Raw genomic sequence first — 21,250 nt, forward strand, 5'->3', positions numbered from 1 at the left:
GATAACAATATGAAAGCGATTAGCAATTCATAACTTATAACATATGGAAAGCGATAAGCAATTCACATAGCATCATTCATTGGAGCGCACACTTTTTCTTGGAAACATTTATAACATCTGAAATACATATATGTATATTTTTGAAACTATTATCGTACCTTTGTTGCGGCAGTGTGACGGCGAGCTGAGGGCTACTGACAATCTTAGAAGTCTAGAGATACTATTCTAGACTCGACATCAAAAGCTTATGGTTATCAGAAACATGAAAGAAAACTCATGCTCTGATACCATTCTGTCACACCCCAATTCTTGAAAGAATAAATATAATTGAGGTATAAATAATTCATAGAAATAAACAAGGGAAATGCTTTGTAAAAACCCGAAATAGGATAGAAAGTCGGGCTATGCCCCTTTGGATCACAAGTTTTGTTTCATGCTTCTGACAACTGACATTCATTAGCATAAATTTAGTAGTGAAGAGTCTAAGCTCGGTCAAATATATCATTTGAAATTTAACATGAAGATCTTAAGTTGGGAAAAACAAAAGACTGATATGAGTAATTGCTACAGGGGAAGTCTAACATAGGAATTTATCTCTAGCCTCAGCTCCGTCCCGTCAGCACCAGCCAGCCAACCTGAAAACATTTGAAAGTATTTTTGGGCTAAGTACTAATGTACTTAGTGGGCATGCATTTTCTGAAACATTTCATATTTTAATAAAGACAGTTTATCCAATCATACTTGACATGACTTAGAAGGTTTTAAATTGAAAGAAGTACTTCTAAGCATGTTAAAACATTTTCTTTCATTTGTGCGCACATGTCACACTCCCTTTCTGTTACTCGCTGTGATCCCGGACCTCTAGCCACCGACGGATCTCTTTCTCCCGCTGTACTTGCCCTGAGGACGTAACTCAGACAAGTTTACTTTGACCTCGGGACGTTACCCAGGCAGGCCTGATATTTCTCATGCTCCGGAACACATCCAGCCAAGCACCCTTATAACGCCTCTGGTTAGAGCCCGATGGAGATCAACCCACCGAGTCAACTAACAAGTGTACACAATTCTCAAACAACGTATTAGGTCATAAGAGAACCTCAATTGATTAACTGTGCGAGCCTTAAACTAGAGCAGAGTGCACATAAACATTTTATTGGATAAACAGTTTTCATTACATTAAATAAACAATTTGCATTTCATTGAAACATTTAGAGCTTAATAACTCAATCATACTTTGTACATTTGGAAAGTAATGCCCACCTGGATAGGCAAAGCCTGAAGATCATACACATAAAAACCTGTCTTGGGAAAACAGCGCTAATCCCCCTGGTCACAAAGCCTACAAGAAATTCTATTCTTAATAGGTATCGTGAAGCTAATCTTAAGTCATGGTGTAGTGCTTAATATTCTATGATTCACTTAGCCGGGTTTTCAAAATTTAATGAATAAATAATTGAAAACATTTCTCTTGAGTTAAGAACACCAACAATATTCTTACTCATCTTTCTTTAATAATTGGAATTATAAATAAAACCAATTAAATCATAAATACTCTTATTGCAAAAATAAATGCAATTTCATGTCATGCTTGGCATATAATAAGTAATTTACTTAAAATATGCACATAATAATAATTTAATATTATTATGAAAATTATCCTTTAAATAAATTAATCAAACTAATAATAGTTCAATTAATTAAAAATAAGAAAGCCCAATTTAATAAAACAATAATAGGGCCCATCACAATTATTAAAACTAAGGGCCCAACTGATTTAATAAACAAAACTCGGCCCAATTAAAGAGCCCAACTGAAATTTAAAACAATGCAAAAATCGGCCCAACCCAAAGAAAAACAAAGCCCAACCTTTAATATTTTCGGCCCATATGCTCAAGCCCAAAAGCCCCAAATCCCTTCTTCTTCACAGACGCCCCCCCCCCTTTTCATTCTCAATTCTCTCTCTCTCTCGATTCGCCCCTCTCTCTCTCAGCCATAAGTTCCGCCGCCGCGGAGACTCGCCGGGAAAGCAGCGGCGACAAGCTAGACCTCTGCTGCTACTCCATCGTACCCGGCGACAACATCGCTTCGGCCACTTCTCCCTTCTCGGCGACTGCAACACAGAAGCTGCCGCCGACCGTGACTCGGATTCAGGCTCGCCGAGCCCTTGCTCAACTCTGGCCGACGGCAGCAGCTTCATGCCGCCACCATCGCCGCCCTCTTATCTCCATCGGAACTCTCTCTCGAATCTCCCCCCCCGTTAACAGATCCAGAGGGCGCGGTCAGTGGCTCCACGCCTCGCCGCCTCATCTCTCTTCTCCTCTAGTTCCGGCCGCCGCCTGAAACTCTAGGCTAAGCCTCCCCCGACTGACCCCCATACCGACACCCTTCCCTTCAATATCCGGCGACCACAGCGGCTGCCATGGCCGCCTCTCCCTCAAAACTCCGGCCGACAGCAGCAGGAGAACCACCGCCGCCGACCGCATCTGCCACCGCCATCATCTCAATCTTCCCTCAACTCATACACAAGTTCGACGCTCACCCACACAGACCATGACTCCCTCCCCATCTTCCGTCCTTGGCCGGACAGCAGCGGCAGGTCGCCGCCGTGCCCTGCCTCCCTCCATCTCTCGACTCTCTCTGCCGACAACCTCTGACCCAACTCGATACCCACAGACTCGACACAGCAGAATTGAAAACAAGGAAAAATCAAAGCTCAAGCAAAAGTTCTTTCTTCAAATATTTCATACTCTGTTCATGTAAAATATATAAACTCTATTCATTAGCATATACAATTATATGTGTTGAAATGGTGCTATGAATGTATGCGTGTCTTTTTTTTTTTCTTCGCTTTTGACTCAATTAAAACTCAAGGAATTGGCATGAGGATTTAGAAGTAAAACCTTTTAGAAAGGTTTCGGTTGGGTCGGTTTGCTTGAATTTGTTTGGCCGCTGAAATTGATTCACAAATAGCTTAGTCATTGAAGTGGAGAGCTTGCTTTGTAAGAAGGTAATGAATTTTGATTGAAATTCTTACCTTTGTCTTGGTGTTTCTTGTGAGAGTGTAAGATGATGAATTGCGTGAGGGTTTGTGATGAAATGGATGAGAATGACTAAAGTATGTCAATGAATTTGTAGAAGCATGGAGTGTGCTGTAATAGGTATAGTGCAGGGGATTGATGGTGATGTTGGTGGTGGAAGTGGGTGGTGATGTTGATTTTTTTTTTAAAAAAATGGAGTAGGTGGAAGTAGGAGTAAAATAAAATAAAAAGTCTTCCGGGTTGTACTATGAAAACTGTAATAATTCTTCAGGGTTTACTAACTAAAAGCTCGTGAAAATGCTTGAATGCTAAATTAAATAAATATGCAATGCATATAAATTCAATAACTAAATTTACAAATATTTTTGTAAATCATTTTTGTTGAAAAAAATAAATTCTTTTTCTTTATCTCCGGCGTGAATCATCTTAAATCTAAATTCAAAATTATTCTAAACTTAGCTCGAGGAAACGGGGTATTACATCCCTCCCTCCTTAAAAAAAATTTCGTCCCCGAAATTGCATACTTTGATAATCTAGCTGGGGATACTAGTCTTTCATTTCATTCATCTCTTTTGTGGCCTTTTCCATCCTGTGATGGTTCCACTACATGACGAGAACAATATTATTGTCTCATAAAACTTGAACCTTGCGATCAAGTATCTGGACTGATTTCTCTTCATAACTTTGGTCCTGACTAGGACTACTTTATCTGGCTTAATCAAATGCTTTTGATTAAACACATACTTTCTTAACTGAGAGACATGAAACATATTGTGTATGTCTCCAATACTGGGCGGCAATGCCAACCTATAGGCTACAGGGCCTATCTTATCTAGGATCTCAAAAGGTCCTATATAACGGGGTCGTAACTTGCCCCTCTTTCTGAAACGTATAACTCCCTTTGAGGGAGAAACTTTGAGGAAAACTCGTTCCCCAACATTGAATTCTAACTCCGATCGGCGTTTATCAGCGTAAGACTTTTGTCTATCTCGAGCTTCTTTGATTCTTTGCTTGATGTGGTCGACCTTCTCAACCATCTGTTGGACCAGTTCAGGACCTAACAGCTTTCTTTCACCCACTTCATCTTAGTAAAGTGGTGAACTACATTTTTGGCCATACAAGGCCTCATCTGGATTATTCCAAATGTTGCTTGATAACTGTTGTTACAAGCAAATTCTACGAGAGATAACAAATCCCCCCAACTTTCACCTTTGTCTGCGACAATCGTTCGTAACATAACTTCTAGAATCTGAATCGTTCTTTCTGACTGCCCGTCAGTCTGAGGGTGGTACGCTGTGCTGAAGTTCAGCTGAGTGCCCATGGCTTCTTGTAACTTTTCCAGAAACGCGATGTGAATCTGGTGTCACGATCTGACGTGATAGATACAGGTACACCGTGAAGGCGTACTATCTCTTTGACATATAACTTTGCAAGTTTCACCAATCCAAATGTCATTTGAATTGGCAGAAATCGCGCTGACTTTGATAATCGACCCACTACAACGTTATATCTCTTTTCATTCCTGTTCATCAGAAAAATTTCTTTAAATTCTGGTGCATCTTTGTACTGCCTGGGTGTGCAGTGTATGGAGTATCATGAGCCTCGCTCATAATCTCGTTCTTTAACTCTTCTTTGTGTGGCACACACAATCTCTCACCAACCATAAGTGCGTTATCATTTACTTCAGTGAATCCTTTCGTTTCATTCGTTCTTGCAGCGAGACGCATCTTCTCCAAGAACCAATCTTCTCTTTATGCTTGCACAATTCTTTCTCTCAAATCAGGTTTAGCTGTCAGTGCAGCTACATAACCCGATACTGAATCTGGGGAACAAGAAAAATCTCTAAACTGAGTGAAGCGAAGTCATGAATCAGCTCCTTCTGTTGGGTAATGAAATACCCTAGCTTAGCCTTCGTCTTTCGACTCAGGGCGTCAGCTACTACATTTGCTTTTCCTGGATGGTAACTGATGGTGCAATCGTAATCCTTTACTAATTCGAGCCATCTTCGTTGTCTCATGTTTAAATCATTTTTGCTCGAAAAAGTACTTTAAACTCTTATGATCTGTAAAGATCTCACACTTAACTCCATAGAGGTAGTGTCTCCAAATTTTCAGAGCGTGCACGACAACTGCTAGTTCTAAATCATGAGTTGGGTAGTTCAGCTCATGGGGCTTCAATTTACGAGACGTGTATGCTATCACTTTCTGATTTTGCATCAACACGCAACCCAATCCTAGTTTCGAGGCTTCAGTGTACACCTCAAATTCTTCATTCTCCCCTGGTATTGCTAACACTGGTGCAGTAGTCAACCTAGTCTTTAGCTACTTAAAACTTTGTTTACAAGCTTCGGACCAAACATACTTAGTCCCTTTTCTTAAAAACCGAGTCATTGGCCTAGCCAATCTCAAGAATCTTTCTATGAACCTTATGTTGTAACCTGCTAGACCGAGAAAACTTCTGATCTTATTGACATTTGATGGTGCCTTCTATTCCTTGACTGTTTCGACCTTGGCGGGGTCTACTTTGATTCCTTCAGTCGACACTATGTGACCGAGAAACATAACTTCCTTTAACCAAAATTCATACTTGTTGAATTTGGTAAACCATTTCTCATTGCGCAGGGTTTTGAGTACGATGCGTAAATGTTTTTCATGTTGTTCTTCGGTCTTAGAGTATACGAGGATGTCGTCATTAAACACTAAGACAAAACTATCGAGATACTGATGGAAAACTCTGTTCATTAGGTCTATGAAAACTGCTGGGCATTCGTTAAATCTAAGGGCATCACTGTGAACTCGTAAAGTCCATAACGCGTTCGAAACGCTGTCTTTGGAATGTCTTCTCTTTTCATCCTGAGTTGGTGGTAATCAGATCTTAGGTCAATCTTGGAAAACACACCGGCTCCTCTCAACTGATTTAACAGGTCGTCTATCCTCGAAAGAGGATATCTATTCTTATGAGCTTGCTTCAACTTCTTATAATCAATACACATCCTTAGTGTATCATCTTTTCTTTGACATCTTCAATTAGTGCTCCCCATAGTGACATACTATGTTGCATGAAACTAGGTCTGGTGAAAATTTGGTAATTCATTGGGAAAAATATCTTTGTACTCTCAAATCTGTTGAACTTTCTTAATTGTTTCCTTCGTCCTAAGTCACCTTCTCAGATTGACTAGGGAATTCTAACATCAAACTTTTCTCATCGTCTTCGTAACTTTCACTTCGAGGATTAATGGCACTCCTTCTGCCATGTAAACTCATTTTCCCATTTCCAAATGGTTATTTAATGGAGGTTTCTAAGTTTCCATTGTGGTGGCGTTCCAACTTTATTCTTGCTGTAGCTTTTGGCACTTTAGCCAAAGCATTCACTCTCTTAGCTTGAGCCTACTAGCCTTGGGGTTGGGTTATACCTTAAGTTTAGTTCTAGTGCTTTCCTTCCATTTAAGGGTTTCCTCTATTTCTTTCATTCCATTTCCTTTTTCTTTACCTCCATCTTGAGGTGGTGTACATATCTTGTTTGTGCGTGAACTTTTTACTTCTCCATTTGTTGTAGTGACTCGGTGGTGAGAGTCTCGTTCATTGCTTGTTCCTTCGTAATGTCTCCCTGGTTCACTAGGAAAATTGAATATCTCATGCCGCGATTCATTTACGAACTCCTTTACGCATTTCTCATTATTGTCCACCATGTGGACCACATATTGACAGCTGGTTGAAAACTAATGACAAACTGAGTAATTCTAATCGCTACTATACTTATCGTGATAAAAATATTCTATTGTGACAACTATATAGTGCGAGTCTATATATATTGTAGTGATGCTCTACCTCGATATCAAAAATCTTAATTGACAATCACCGAGATCTTAGTCATGTGGGCTGGCCAGACCCAACAAAACAAATCACTCAGTCAAATGGGAGCTTCGCCCCCAATCATGTCAACTTCTAATTCATGTAAGGCTCTAGTCAAACTTCTAACTTAAAACACTTACTAATAAGTACTTCATCATAAGTTACTGATACCATGAAAGTCCATTCTATGCCGTTCTAGCCAAGCTATCACGACTAACATCATAATCATAAGCAACATAAGTTCTTATGTGAAAAACTTAATCTCACCGCTATTGAAATAGCTCAAGTGAATTCTTAGTCTTAAGGCATTGCCTCTATGTTGTAACATCTCTATGTTAAACATTTCTATCTTACCAGTCTTTACTTAAATCGATCAAGCGGTGCTATCACGATTAACATTCTCAAAGCATTCTTGGGTAATACTCAAACAGTTTGTAAGAGGACCCATCATTCTAATCGTATAGGCAGCTAGCCTAAAACGACAACATAAAGCTTTCTCATTCATTCATACATACATACATACTTCTGTTTCTTTTGAAACCTTAACATATATGGACATTTAAAGTCCCTTTCATGAAAACTTTGCTGGTGCCGGAAAGATTCAAAGAATCTAACTCGACCATTCATCTGGTATTCGTGAAAGGCTCAATAGTCCTGAACACGACTTTAACTCATCTTATCGTTAAGGGCTCGGGTAGTCCCAAACACGATACTTACTTATCTTATCGTTAAGGGCTCGGGTTGTCCCAAACACGATACTTACTTATCTTATCGTTAAGGGCTCGGGTTGTCCCAAACACGATACTTACTTATCTTATCGTTAAGGGCTCGGGTTGTCCCAAACACGATACTGAGCTTGGTTATATGAGTCGGAGACCCAAGATAACAATATGAAAGCGATTAGCAATTCATAACTTATAACATATGGAAAGCGATAAGCAATTCACATAGCATCATTCATTGGAGCGCACACTTTTTCTTGGAAACATTTATAACATCTGAAATACATATATGTATATTTTTGAAACTATTATCGTACCTTTGTTGCGGCAGTGTGACGGCGAGCTGAGGGCTACTGACAATCTTAGAAGTCTAGAGATACTATTCTAGACTCGACATCAAAAGCTTATGGTTATCAGAAACATGAAAGAAAACTCATGCTCTGATACCATTCTGTCACACCCCAATTCTTGAAAGAATAAATATAATTGAGGTATAAATAATTCATAGAAATAAACAAGGGAAATACTTTGTAAAAACCCGAAATAGGATAGAAAGTCGGGCTATGCCCCTTTGGATCACAAGTTTTGTTTCATGCTTCTGACAACTGACATTCATTAGCATAAATTTAGTAGTGAAGAGTCTAAGCTCGGCCAAATATATCATTTGAAATTTAACATGAAGATCTTAAGTTGGGAAAAACAAAAGACTGATATGAGTAATTGCTACAGGGGAAGTCTAACATAGGAATTTATCTCTAGCCTCAGCTCCGTCCCGTCAGCACCAGCCAGCCAACCTGAAAACATTTGAAAGTATTTTTGGGCTAAGTACTAATGTACTTAGTGGGCATGCATTTTCTGAAACATTTCATATTTTAATAAAGACAGTTTATCCAATCATACTTGACATGACTTAGAAGGTTTTAAATTGAAAGAAGTACTTCTAAGCATGTTAAAACATTTTCTTTCATTTGTGCGCACATGTCACACTCCCTTTCTGTTACTCGCTGTGATCCCGGACCGCTAGCCACCGACGGATCTCTTTCTCCCGCTGTACTTGCCCTGAGGACGTAACTCAGACAAGTTTACTTTGACCTCGGGACGTTACCCAGGCAGGCCTGATATTTCTCATGCTCCGGAACACATCCAGCCAAGCACCCTTATAACGCCTCTGGTTAGAGCCCGATGGAGATCAACCCACCGAGTCAACTAACAAGTGTACACAATTCTCAAACAACGTATTAGGTCATAAGAGAACCTCAATTGATTAACTGTGCGAGCCTTAAACAGAGCAGAGTGCACATAAACATTTTATTGGATAAACAGTTTTCATTACATTAAATAAACAATTTGCATTTCATTGAAACATTTAGAGCTTAATAACTCAATCATACTTTGTACATTTGGAAAGTAATGCCCACCTGGATAGGCAAAGCCTGAAGATCATACACATAAAAACCTGTCTTGGGAAAACAGCGCTAATCCCCCTGGTCACAAAGCCTACAAGAAATTCTATTCTTAATAGGTATCGTGAAGCTAATCTTAAGTCATGGTGTAGTGCTTAATATTCTATGATTCACTTAGCCGGGTTTTCAAAATTTAATGAATAAATAATTGAAAACATTTCTCTTGAGTTAAGAACACCAACAATATTCTTACTCATCTTTCTTTAATAATTGGAATTATAAATAAAACCAATTAAATCATAAATACTCTTATTGCAAAAATAAATGCAATTTCATGTCATGCTTGGCATATAATAAGTAATTTACTTAAAATATGCACATAATAATAATTTAATATTATTATGAAAATTATCCTTTAAATAAATTAATCAAACTAATAATAGTTCAATTAATTAAAAATAAGAAAGCCCAATTTAATAAAACAATAATAGGGCCCATCACAATTATTAAAACTAAGGGCCCAACTGATTTAATAAACAAAACTCGGCCCAATTAAAGAGCCCAACTGAAATTTAAAACAATGCAAAAATCGGCCCAACCCAAAGAAAAACAAAGCCCAACCTTTAATATTTTCGGCCCATATGCTCAAGCCCAAAAGCCCCAAATCCCTTCTTCTTCACAGACGCCCCCCCCCTTTTCATTCTCAATTCTCTCTCTCTCTCGATTCGCCCCTCTCTCTCTCAGCCATAAGTTCCGCCGCCGCGGAGACTCGCCGGGAAAGCAGCGGCGACAAGCTAGACCTCTGCTGCTACTCCATCGTACCCGGCGACAACATCGCTTCGGCCACTTCTCCCTTCTCGGCGACTGCAACACAGAAGCTGCCGCCGACCGTGACTCGGATTCAGGCTCGCCGAGCCCTTGCTCAACTCTGGCCGACGGCAGCAGCTTCATGCCGCCACCATCGCCGCCCTCTTATCTCCATCGGAACTCTCTCTCGAATCTCCCCCCCCCCGTTAACAGATCCAGAGGGCGCGGTCAGTGGCTCCACGCCTCGCCGCCTCATCTCTCTTCTCCTCTAGTTCCGGCCGCCGCCTGAAACTCTAGGCTAAGCCTCCCCCGACTGACCCCCATACCGACACCCTTCCCTTCAATATCCGGCGACCACAAGCGGCTGCCATGGCCGCCTCTCCCTCAAAACTCCGGCCGACAGCAGCAGGAGAACCACCGCCGCCGACCGCATCTGCCACCGCCATCATCTCAATCTTCCCTCAACTCATACACAAGTTCGACGCTCACCCACACAGACCATGACTCCCTCCCCATCTTCCGTCCTTGGCCGGACAGCAGCGGCAGGTCGCCGCCGTGCCCTGCCTCCCTCCATCTCTCGACTCTCTCTGCCGACAACCTCTGACCCAACTCGATACCCACAGACTCGACACAGCAGAATTGAAAACAAGGAAAAATCAAAGCTCAAGCAAAAGTTCTTTCTTCAAATATTTCATACTCTGTTCATGTAAAATATATAAACTCTATTCATTAGCATATACAATTATATGTGTTGAAATGGTGCTATGAATGTATGCGTGTCTTTTTTTTTTCTTCGCTTTTGACTCAATTAAAACTCAAGGAATTGGCATGAGGATTTAGAAGTAAAACCTTTTAGAAAGGTTTCGGTTGGGTCGGTTTGCTTGAATTTGTTTGGCCGCTGAAATTGATTCACAAATAGCTTAGTCATTGAAGTGGAGAGCTTGCTTTGTAAGAAGGTAATGAATTTTGATTGAAATTCTTACCTTTGTCTTGGTGTTTCTTGTGAGAGTGTAAGATGATGAATTGCGTGAGGGTTTGTGATGAAATGGATGAGAATGACTAAAGTATGTCAATGAATTTGTAGAAGCATGGAGTGTGCTGTAATAGGTATAGTGCAGGGGATTGATGGTGATGTTGGTGGTGGAAGTGGGTGGTGATGTTGATTTTTTTTTTTAAAAAATGGAGTAGGTGGAAGTAGGAGTAAAATAAAATAAAAAGTCTTCCGGGTTGTACTATGAAAACTGTAATAATTCTTCAGGGTTTACTAACTAAAAGCTCGTGAAAATGCTTGAATGCTAAATTAAATAAATATGCAATGCATATAAATTCAATAACTAAATTTACAAATATTTTTGTAAATCATTTTTGTTGAAAAAAATAAATTCTTTTTCTTTATCTCCGGCGTGAATCATCTTAAATCTAAATTCAAAATTATTCTAAACTTAGCTCGAGGAAACGGGGTATTACAATTATTGTGTAGTGTATGAATTAAAATTCGTAGGGTTTATTCTCACTTCATCACTTCCGCCGCTGCCAGCGGACGATTCATACAACCGAGAAAAAAAGAATTTACCGGGCAATTAGCTATAATGGTGATTACGAAATCAAAGAGAACTGGTATGTAGATGACGATGTTGTGTTTTATTTTTTTTAATTTAATCTTTTGTTTCTTTGGTTGAAAAAATGGCGAAATGGTGTTGAATGTTTGATTCGTCCATGGGGTTCGATTGAATTTTGTTGTCTGCTAAAAAAACGGCGTCTTGGTCGAAGTAGTAGTGATAGGTGTATGTAGAAAGGATTTTTTATTTAATGAGTTAAACACACATATTTATGTTGCATAGCAGTATGAAATTTGATCTGTCATTGTCGCTATATTGAATTGGTATTTTTGTGTTCCAAACTCGGTGGTCCCCCACAAATTTTATATTTTTCAAGAGGTTATGTAGATTTAGTAGCTTTTTTATTGGTGAACCTTATATTTTTGTCTTTTTTAATAGTGAGATATTTCATGGTTCAGAACAGAAAATTATTGTTGTTTTAATGTTTGTCTTCATGGATTTGCGGCTGCCGGTTTAGTATGGATAGTAGGTGTGTGGTGTGGGCTGCCTATATTATTATTGTATTCGGGATGAACCACAATAACTATATCATGAATCATGTAATTATAGTATGAATCGTAGTCAGGTATGAAATGAATCAGTTTTAATGATTGCATTAATAGGTACAATTTTTTATGATGGATTCAAACAAGTTGTTGTATGATCCAGTAAGAACTAATGTATGAATCATGTAAATAGAATGAACTGTTTATATTGTTTAAATGAATCAACGATGGCATTATATGTGCTATACAATTTTTGTAGAATGAACTGCTTATATTCTTTAAATGAATCAATGAGTTAAGTAAGTATATAAATATGTAACGTTATGTAATGTCATGTGAAGCGCAACTTACATTGCACAGAAGAAGGGGAAAGGTATAATAATCAGGAAGAGAAACGATGATGCTGAAGAAACTAGAAGGAAAGAAGGTTTGAATCAAATTATATTGTATTAGTTTTTTAAAAGCGTGGGACGATCAATAATTGTCTGTATTGATGCGGCACGAACAAAGCATAGGAATGATGAATTCATGAAGGATATGAAACGTGCTATGATGGAGAGTATGTTAGAAGGTATGTGATAACTTCTTTTTTTTTTTTTTTTTTGCAAAGTTCATAGTATAATAGCATTGCTGGAAGTTTTAATTTGGGTTCCTTATGAATTAGGGGTCTTGAATAAGAGGAAGAAAATGGATGTTGTGGACAATGCTGAGCAGGAGACGTTGGAAGATTCGTCAGACGGGAGTGGGTCTTCAGTGGAAGTCGTCAAAAAGACATGCAAGGCACGAGAAATGCAAGGAGGGGATGGTGAACTACAAAGAATGGGTTGTGAGACCGTATGAGGATTATCCGACAATGTTCACGCTTTAAGATCCATGATATTTGGTTATTGATGTATTTGTGATTGAGCTTGTTGTCGAATTCATATCCAAAAACTAATGATGGAATGAATACATAATTTTGTTAGTATTATGTTGAATGTATATTTAATTAGTAATGGGAATTTAACATGTGTGGAATAATGGAATAAGTTTCTTTGTAGTCATGGCTAGCATATTGGAATAACGGAATGAATCAACATGATAAATGAATGAATTAACATAATATCAAAATGAATTTTCGTAGTAACTGTACGAACCATCAGTATTTTTTATGCATCTAAGTAATAAGTTTTTTTTTGCAATCATAGGTATGCATCTAAGTAATAAGTTTTTTACGAATCATAAGTCAAAAACTGAATTTAGATGCATAACATAATTAATTAAAATTGAAAAACGTTGAATAACGTGAGGTCCAATGGAAAATTAGTTTTAAAAATAAGTGGAAGAAGCAATAAGTCAAAAACTGTAAAGATAAAAATAAGATTAAAAAATCAAAGAAACTGAGTTTAATTTCAGCACATACTGCAGATAAGGAATAAACTGAGTTTAATTTCATAGGCAAAACCATAATGAATTATACAAACGAATGTATGGACCGTGACAATTCGATAGTACGTATGAACTGATTCATGCACTCATGCACTAAATCCGCACGTCATAAAGTATGAACTAAATAATCTGATAATTCCAGTGCTCTGTGCAATGATAAAGCATGTTCATGCGCTAAATCTACTAAATGTGTGTATGATTTAATAACATCCAGTCGTACATAATCGAAACAAAATAAGCCATCGAATTTCATTCCAAGATAATAACAATTATACAAAATATATTGATATTAACATATTAATTATATAGCACGAACAAGGCGACTCCATCTGGTTTTTCAATCCACGAAAAAATTGAAGGAACTTGAGATTTTGTGAGTTTTCAGTCTGTAAAAAATGAACGAAGATTTTCTGAATTTTTATGAAGAAATTGATGTGCTCCAGATGCTAATTGACGTATTGAGATAAATCGTGCAAATGGATTAGGTTAATTGGTAGGAGAAAAAAGATTTGGTTTGATATGGTAAGATTAAGATAACAATTATCAAAACCGGCTATACCAACTTAATGAATATATAAATTACATCAATGTCCTCATTCATAAAAAACGTGTATAATAAGGCTAAAAATTGAGATGAAATCTAGCCATCAGATTTATAATAATCAAAGGTTGATATGTGTTCCTATTTTCTACAAAAAAATCTGTTTTTATTATAGCCCAACTCTCTCTCTCTCTCTCTCTCTCTCTCTATATATATATATATATATATATATATATATATATATATATTCTATTTCTTTTGTCTATTGCTTGACATCTTTTGTCTCTTGTTGAAAATATATTACTATATATATATATATATACTTTGTGTATATATTACCCTAAATTTCCTTTTAAAAAAATTCTCTCTCTACTTTGTGTATACTTTGTGCAGTTCTTTTAACATGATTCTTAAAGTAAAGATAGATCTTCAGTTTTCAAAATTATTTTTGGTGTTTATGGCATAAAGTGTGTGGATCTATGATTATTTACAGAAAATGGTGCTTAAACCAAAGTTTCAACTAAAGTTTTAGGTAGATTTTCATTTTTTGGTGTTGCATCTTGTTTAGATCTAGATTTTTATTTTTCAGCGTTTTATGTTAGGTATACCTTGTATAAAAAATCATAGCTATTTTGAGAGTTTAGTTGTTGATAATCCTTTCATCAGTGTGATGGACAACTTGATCGTTGCATTTGGGAAGGTAAACTTTATTATGTGTACTGGTTTATTTAATCTAATAATGCTCTTGATAGACATTTTCATCTGATCGTTGTTTGAATTTCTTGTGACACCCGCCCCTTATTTGACTTTCTTCATTTTTTTAATAAATAATTGTTTATTTTTATTTGGTCGAAATTATTCACTAAAAATATAACAAAATAATATTTTGAGTATAAAGTTATTTTTATTTGTGAGTTGATATTAATTGGCTTTAGAAAGCGTGTTTTGGCTAAGAATTTTGGAGACGTATAGTTGATTGTTTTTTTAGTTAATATTGATGTTCAGTACAATTGATTTGTTTACTTTGGTTTGAAAGTCGGTATAATACTTTTTGTATCAAAAAATTATATTTTGATTCTGTATCATTTAGAATTAAAATTTGCCTTAAAAAATAATATTATTCAGTAAAAGTACATACAACTAAAGATCTAATGAAGTGGCCTTATAAAAATCTAATGAAGAAAATTGATTATGTCTTGCACTTTCATCATTATAATATAATTTGTGCTGTATGAGATTATAATAATCTTTTTCTCTGTTTTTTCTTAGAAGTGCAGAAAATAAGAAATAAATGAGTTTATAATAATAATATATTTCTCTCTTTTTGGTTATAAATTCAGAAAATCGGAAAAAATCTAAAGATCTAGTGAAACAGAAACAAACACATAAAATATGAAGAAAGAAAAATCTGAAGATATAAAAAAAGAAAAAAAAAGAACGAATCTTAAGATGTAAAACAGAAAGAAAAACATAAAATAGGAAGAAAGAAAAATATTAAGATATAGGAAAAGACATAAAAATAACGAATATAAAATAGGAACAAAAAGCTAAAGATATAATAAGACGTTAAAGAAAGAAAATGTGGAAAGAAAGAAAATGATGTAAGAAGATGTGAGAAAGAAAAGCCTAGATGTAGAAAGTCCAAGCTAAAAGATGCAGAACTGAAAAAAAATAAAAATGGAAGCAAGAAGTTCAGAGTCAAGATGCAGAAATTGATTCGAACTTATGAATAAAAAACATAAAACATAAAGAAGTAGTAATTACTTATGAATAAAAGAATGAATCTAAAGAAGTAGTAAAACATAAAAAAACACATCAAATAGGAAGAAAAAAGCTAAAGATATAAAAAAGAAAGAAAATGATGTAAGAAGATGTAGAAAGGTAACAAATGCAGAAATTTATGCAAGCTTATGTAGAAATGAAAAAATATAAAAATTGAAAGCAAGAATATTAGAGAAAAAAGCAAGAAGCTTCCTTGAATTTGCATCATTAAATATTTTAATGAAGGTGCAGAAGCTGATGAAAAGAAGGTGCAGACATTGAAGCAAAAAGCTGATGAAGAAAAAAAGAAGTTGATGAAGAAAAAAGAGAGGCAAGAACAAAAGCCAGAAGCTGCCGAAAATAAGAAAGAAAAAGGTGATGAAGAAAAAAGAGGAAAGAAAGAGAAGAAGCTGCAGGAAAAAATGAAACGAAAGAAAAGAATGCAAATGAAAAAAATGGCTGGGGAGAGGGGAAATATAAAGAAGATATCTTGGTGGCTAAGTTTTGTATTAATTGGCTCTGCAATACATGTTGTCTTGAGCCCCACAATTTGTAGTTTTAAATGTGTATATTATAGATATCTCAACAAATTGTACAATAAAAATCTTAAAATGATATGTTGAACAGTAAATTCGCAGCATCACAGCTGTATTCTATTTCAGCACATTAATTGAAGCATTAATTGAACATTAAAATATTGACTGAAGCATAAAAATAAAAGGTGATGCGTTTTCCCGCCAAAGTGTGTGTATTTTGGTGCATTGGTTTTGTGTTTTTATATATAGAGTAGATTGTTAAGGGGGAATTATTTTCACCCCAGTTTTAGAACTTGTGCTGTGAGTTCAGTCTTTTTTGTCTAGAACTGCTGTATGGTAGGTCTTAATTGTTATAGACTAGAACAGTTTTGAACTCAAGTGTTAGAGTTCGTTTCTAGTTTAGCTTGCGGTTCTGAAGACTGAAGACTGAAGGACGAAGGACTGAAGACTGAAGACTGAAGATACCAACTGAAGTATCAGTTGAAGAATCAGTTCGGAACTAATGTCGTAGCCCGATCCCCGACGCTAGTGATAGCGTGGACCGAGTATCGATACGACTATTTTAAAAGAATAAAAAGACAAGAAAAAAAGGTTGAACATCAAGCGGAAGCTCGCATGAAAAAAAAAAATGCTAAGAAAAACTCCATAAATCAACTCCAGGGATATAAACGTCAACATCGTCATAACTTCGTAATTATCAGGAATTTCAAGAACAAAAACAAAGCGGGTATAGTTCATTTTTTATAAGGAATCATAAAATTCAGAGTATCGCAGCAAAATGCGAACCGATTATATGTATGAAGACACATAACCGAGAGTACATTGCTTGATTCAAAAGAAAACAAAGTAACTCAATCATCAAGACTGTATCGACAAAATGGAAATGCGATAAAGTAAATACATCAACTAAATAATCCCCCACCAGCACCAGACCAATCTCGCTCCTCGCTTAGCCTGCACATTTAGAAATACATGCAGGGCGTGAGTACATAATACCCAGTGGGCAAACGCCGAAAAACAAGAAAGGTGCTCTTAGAGCTATAGGTTTGAAACTTGCCACATCTCAGCAATACACAAGAATAAATTAGTGTAAATGAACCTGTGTAAGCAGTTTTAATAAACATGACATCATAAAGAAACGACTGCAGTCAAAGATCTCAACATGTATGCACCACATCTACAACTCATCAATATCAAAGGTACTGAGAAGTAGGCTTCCCTCTCAAGTACCGTAACCGGCCGACCCGAAGACGGATCACAGTCACCTCTGTGCACAAAATCCCGCTTGCGGCAGGACCGAATTCGTCTCATTAGTAGAGGGTAACACACAAGTCATTATCAACAAAAATCGGCAAGTCAAACAGTTCTCAAACATCATTTATCTCAAAACATTTGATAAACTCATAACATCATCAAAACAGTTTAGAAATCTCGTATGATATATGTATACTCAAAATATTGCCCACCTGAAGTCGTTCGCTCAACTTGAAAAGGAAAACAGGCGACTTACTTCTTCATCTCGCTCGGGCCTTCATATATCATCATCATCGTCATCGAAGGTTCATGTGATAAAACAAACCTTAGTTAGAACTCGTTACTAAAACCAATCTCGTCTCAAACTAATACTTCTCACTCATCTTCTATTTACCCAATACATCTCAATCCCTAGGTTTACTTAACTTCTAAGGATTCACACGTCCTATTCTCGACTTAACACTCAACTCGGATCAAACTCATAGCAATCAAGCACATAAACAAGCATAAACACATAAGCATATCAAATTGACACATAGACAAGTCACAAACAAGCTTCACTCTGCACTGACTCGAATTAAAAATGTCACCAGACTCGTCACAGAACTCCAATGGAGTCATAACCTTTACCATTTGAAACCTCTTTGAGTCTAGTTTCATTTAAAAAAAAGTAGGATGAAAAAATCCAAGTAGTTTAGGAGATATGACTGTTTTTCTACAGTCTACCATATTCGGCAGTTTTGAGCAATTGAAAACTTTGATTTTTGAAAACTAGTAAACGTTGTCAAAAAGGCTTGAAATTTGATGGGTACTTATCTAAGACACTCATGTCTTAAAAATAAAAATTTTGGCTCCAAAAAGTTAGGGAAAGATACTGGAAAAGGTGACTCTATTGGCTACTCACCGAACATTTCTGCAGAACATAGCAGTTTTGGTTTTCCATTTTATAAAAGTAGTAAACGAAGTCCAAATGTCTTGAAATTTTACCAGTGTACTTAAGACTCTCAAGTATACTTACCATAAATGTTTCATGGTGTTTAGGTAACGATAACCCATCGAAAACAGTAGGTTAGTGCGTCTCAAAAATGACTCCCAACTCGAACACACAAGCAAACATGCTCAACTCTACACTCCTTCAACGAAAACTTATCAAAGCTCATCTTAAACACTTAGAACACTCAAAACATTCAAGCACAACATAATACTCATCACAACTCAAACTTGACTCTTCTCTTACATCTCAAACTCAAATCTCAAGAAAATGTTTCAACGAACGCATCATTTCAAATCTCATCTCGTTTTCATGCTCAAAAGTACTCAATTACTCATATTTGACCTTATACATCATATAACTCATTATACACACTTAGACTCTCTTTTATCATGCAAACTAAACTCGGAGAAAACTCACATATCAACGTGGACTCTTAAATAAAGCATGACAAACGTCCACATAATGATCGTATAGCAATTAAACCTCATTAAATTAATCATTGACCTCATAACACATGAAAACATAAAACTTGTGTAAACTAAACTAAGTCAAAATTTTATATAGCTAACATTTAACCTAAGCAAGCATAATTAGACTCTAATATCATGCTCAATTACATTTCTCCTAAGCCAATTTACTTATTTAACACATAGGCATGAAAGTCCAAATTTTGGTTACACTAAACTCTTTAAAATTTCACAAACACATATGAAACCTTAATCCAACCTTAGATCTATCATTTAAAACCATTTAATCACACATATAAACCAACAATTAACAATTTAGGGCATAGATACACATATCCCTAATTTCATCAAACTAATTCGCATCAAAGTCATCAATTAACATCACATCCTCAATCTACTCCATCAATCATCATCTTAGACACCTCATAACCTCATAGTACTCATCATTAATTCATCATTTCAAACATCAACTCACAAATTCTCTATTTTGGGTAAACTAAACTCACTCAAACTTTGCATCTCAAGACATAGCTTTTCAATTCACACATCAATCATCATCAAACATATCATAGATCACATTTCTCACCCCAATTTAAGGAAAGAAAAAGAAAAATTTTTGAAGGGTAGAAACCCACAATTTTCGAAAATTCTCAAAAAAAGAAGGGGGTGATTTCTTGCTTCAATCTTCCAAATATGCTCACATATAACATCATACAAGATAGATCTATGGAATTAAAGATCACTTACCCAAGCTTACACCAAAACTCAAACTTTCTCTTTCTAACTTTGAATCTAAACTCCAAGGATTTTCTTGAATTCTAGGAGATAGAGGGTGTTTTGGATAGATCTAGAGGTGGATTTGCTTTTGATATGAATTTATGAAGCTTCGAAGGTCTTCATCTATGGTTGTTAATGGAGGAAAAGAGAGAGAGAGATGAGGGAGAAGGTGAGAGTGGCGAAATGGGGGTGAGGGAGTGAGAGAGAGAATTTTCCAAGATTGATTTTGATATGGAGGATCTCTCAAATCTTTGAGAAGATTTGGCATTTAATGCCATGATTCCCTAATCTATACACTCTTAAATTAATGCTCTAATCCACTTGGCAATTTGTATTTAGGCACATGCTTAAGGAAATAAGATAATAATGTGAGAGAGAGTAGTAAATGAATAATAACAATAATTATGAAATATTACACATTAATAAAATGTCATAGCATAATTATTCATGTGACCAAAATAAAATAATTATAGCACTAATATTAGTGCACTCACTCAATTATAATATTCCTCATCATAGGAAAAATAACTTGAAAATATTTTGTTTGGAGAAAATTCTATAAACCGGCATTCTTTGATTTCTCGGTAAAAATAAGCCGCACTTGCTTTGGAAACTTAATTAAAATTCCAAGTGCTAAAGTTCTCAAATAAAAATCATAATAACTTGCTCATAATGGCACACGTAACAAAAATCACATAATCAATTAGTCACGTAAATTTACATAACATCACATCAAAGCAATCGGCAAAACACGGACGAACTAAACGTCTCTCAGACCGACTCTTTTCATCAAGGGTTCTCACTCTTTCTTTCTCGACTCTATTTCCAACTCATTATTCCTATTTTCTTAATAGGATAGTCAATCTCTTTGATAACTCGGTATCCGGTAACTCTATTCCCGGTAGTCGGAAATAAAATAAAATCTCAACTCAATTCAATCAGCATCTCTAACTCAACTCATTTCTCAAATCTCTTCACTCTAACTCTGTCATTGGTTTGTCCGCTCATATTTCTATTTAAAAGACAATCTGTCTTATCTGGTCATAAAAAAAAATCTCACATCTCGACATCTCAGTACTCTCTATAGTGTTAAGACACTATTTCTAAATAAGGAAACGTACGGGGTGTTACAACTGATTACTTAATGCGTGCTCCGTGGACTCAGCAGACTGATACTAAAGTCAAGTATCAATTAAACATTCTTCCTCGGACTGAACTTCCAACGTTCAAAGGAAGCCACGTGCTTACACAGTACAGCCGCATTAAATGCAGAGATCTCAGGATCTCCTTATCTCTGCAGAGGTCATTCCTATTTGGTGGCTACTTTATCAGAGACGTCACATCTCCTGTCCTTCAAGAGAGCCGTTTCCACCAAACAAGGAACCTCGAAGATTGAAGCCTCAGCCCAAATTCGAAATGCTCTCCAACGAAAGAAATCTTGAAGACGTTCTCCGCCAACGGATCTATTCAAGACCTTTCCAATAAATAGCGCTCGAGGATCAACTTCAATCTTCACCGATTCAACAACATAAGTTGAAGCTCTGCCAAAATAGCTACTCAGTCTAAA

General features: G+C 36.4%; 1 protein-coding gene and 2 long non-coding RNA genes across 4 annotated transcripts; all 3 read right to left on the bottom strand.

Moving 5' to 3' along the window:
• Positions 1–385: 385 nt before the first annotated feature.
• LOC130998562 (uncharacterized) lies at positions 386–4,275 on the bottom strand. The gene is made up of 5 exons (XM_057923977.1): positions 4,248–4,275; positions 3,035–3,270; positions 2,901–2,949; positions 1,261–1,339; positions 386–635 (listed from the first exon to the last, which is right to left on the bottom strand). The coding sequence occupies exons 1-5, from the start codon at positions 4,273–4,275 to the stop codon at positions 617–619; spliced, it is 411 nt and encodes a 136-aa protein (XP_057779960.1). The 3' UTR covers positions 386–616.
• Positions 4,276–8,107: 3,832 nt separating this feature from the next.
• Positions 8,108–10,961, bottom strand: LOC130996858 (uncharacterized). Of its 2 annotated transcripts, XR_009092852.1 has the most exons (4): positions 10,805–10,961; positions 10,671–10,719; positions 9,030–9,108; positions 8,108–8,405 (listed from the first exon to the last, which is right to left on the bottom strand). It is a non-coding gene; the product is annotated as an uncharacterized LOC130996858 (long non-coding RNA). The 2 variants fall into 2 exon arrangements; XR_009092851.1 differs by lacking the exon at positions 8,108–8,405 and having other exon boundaries at positions 8,906–9,108.
• A 5,945-nt stretch (positions 10,962–16,906) lies between these two features.
• On the bottom strand, positions 16,907–19,933 carry LOC130996859 (uncharacterized). The gene is made up of 3 exons (XR_009092853.1): positions 19,654–19,933; positions 17,658–17,720; positions 16,907–17,145 (listed from the first exon to the last, which is right to left on the bottom strand). It is a non-coding gene; the product is annotated as an uncharacterized LOC130996859 (long non-coding RNA).
• Positions 19,934–21,250: the final 1,317 nt, after the last annotated feature.

The sequence above is a fragment of the Salvia miltiorrhiza genome, chromosome 8 (genome assembly GCF_028751815.1).
Source record: "Salvia miltiorrhiza cultivar Shanhuang (shh) chromosome 8, IMPLAD_Smil_shh, whole genome shotgun sequence".
NCBI lineage: Eukaryota > Viridiplantae > Streptophyta > Magnoliopsida > Lamiales > Lamiaceae > Salvia > Salvia miltiorrhiza.

Excerpts from the sequence above, each read along its gene's own strand:
- LOC130998562 (XM_057923977.1), bottom strand. The coding sequence starts at position 4,275 with ATGTTACGAACGATTGTCGCAGACAAAG. Across the intron at positions 3,271-4,247 it reads AACGATTGTCGCAGACAAAG|ACTTTTTATTTTATTTTACT; the intron begins GTGAAAGTTGGG and ends ACAACCCGGAAG. Across the intron at positions 1,340-2,900 it reads AACCGAAACCTTTCTAAAAG|GCTTTGTGACCAGGGGGATT; the intron begins GTTTTACTTCTA and ends AATTTCTTGTAG.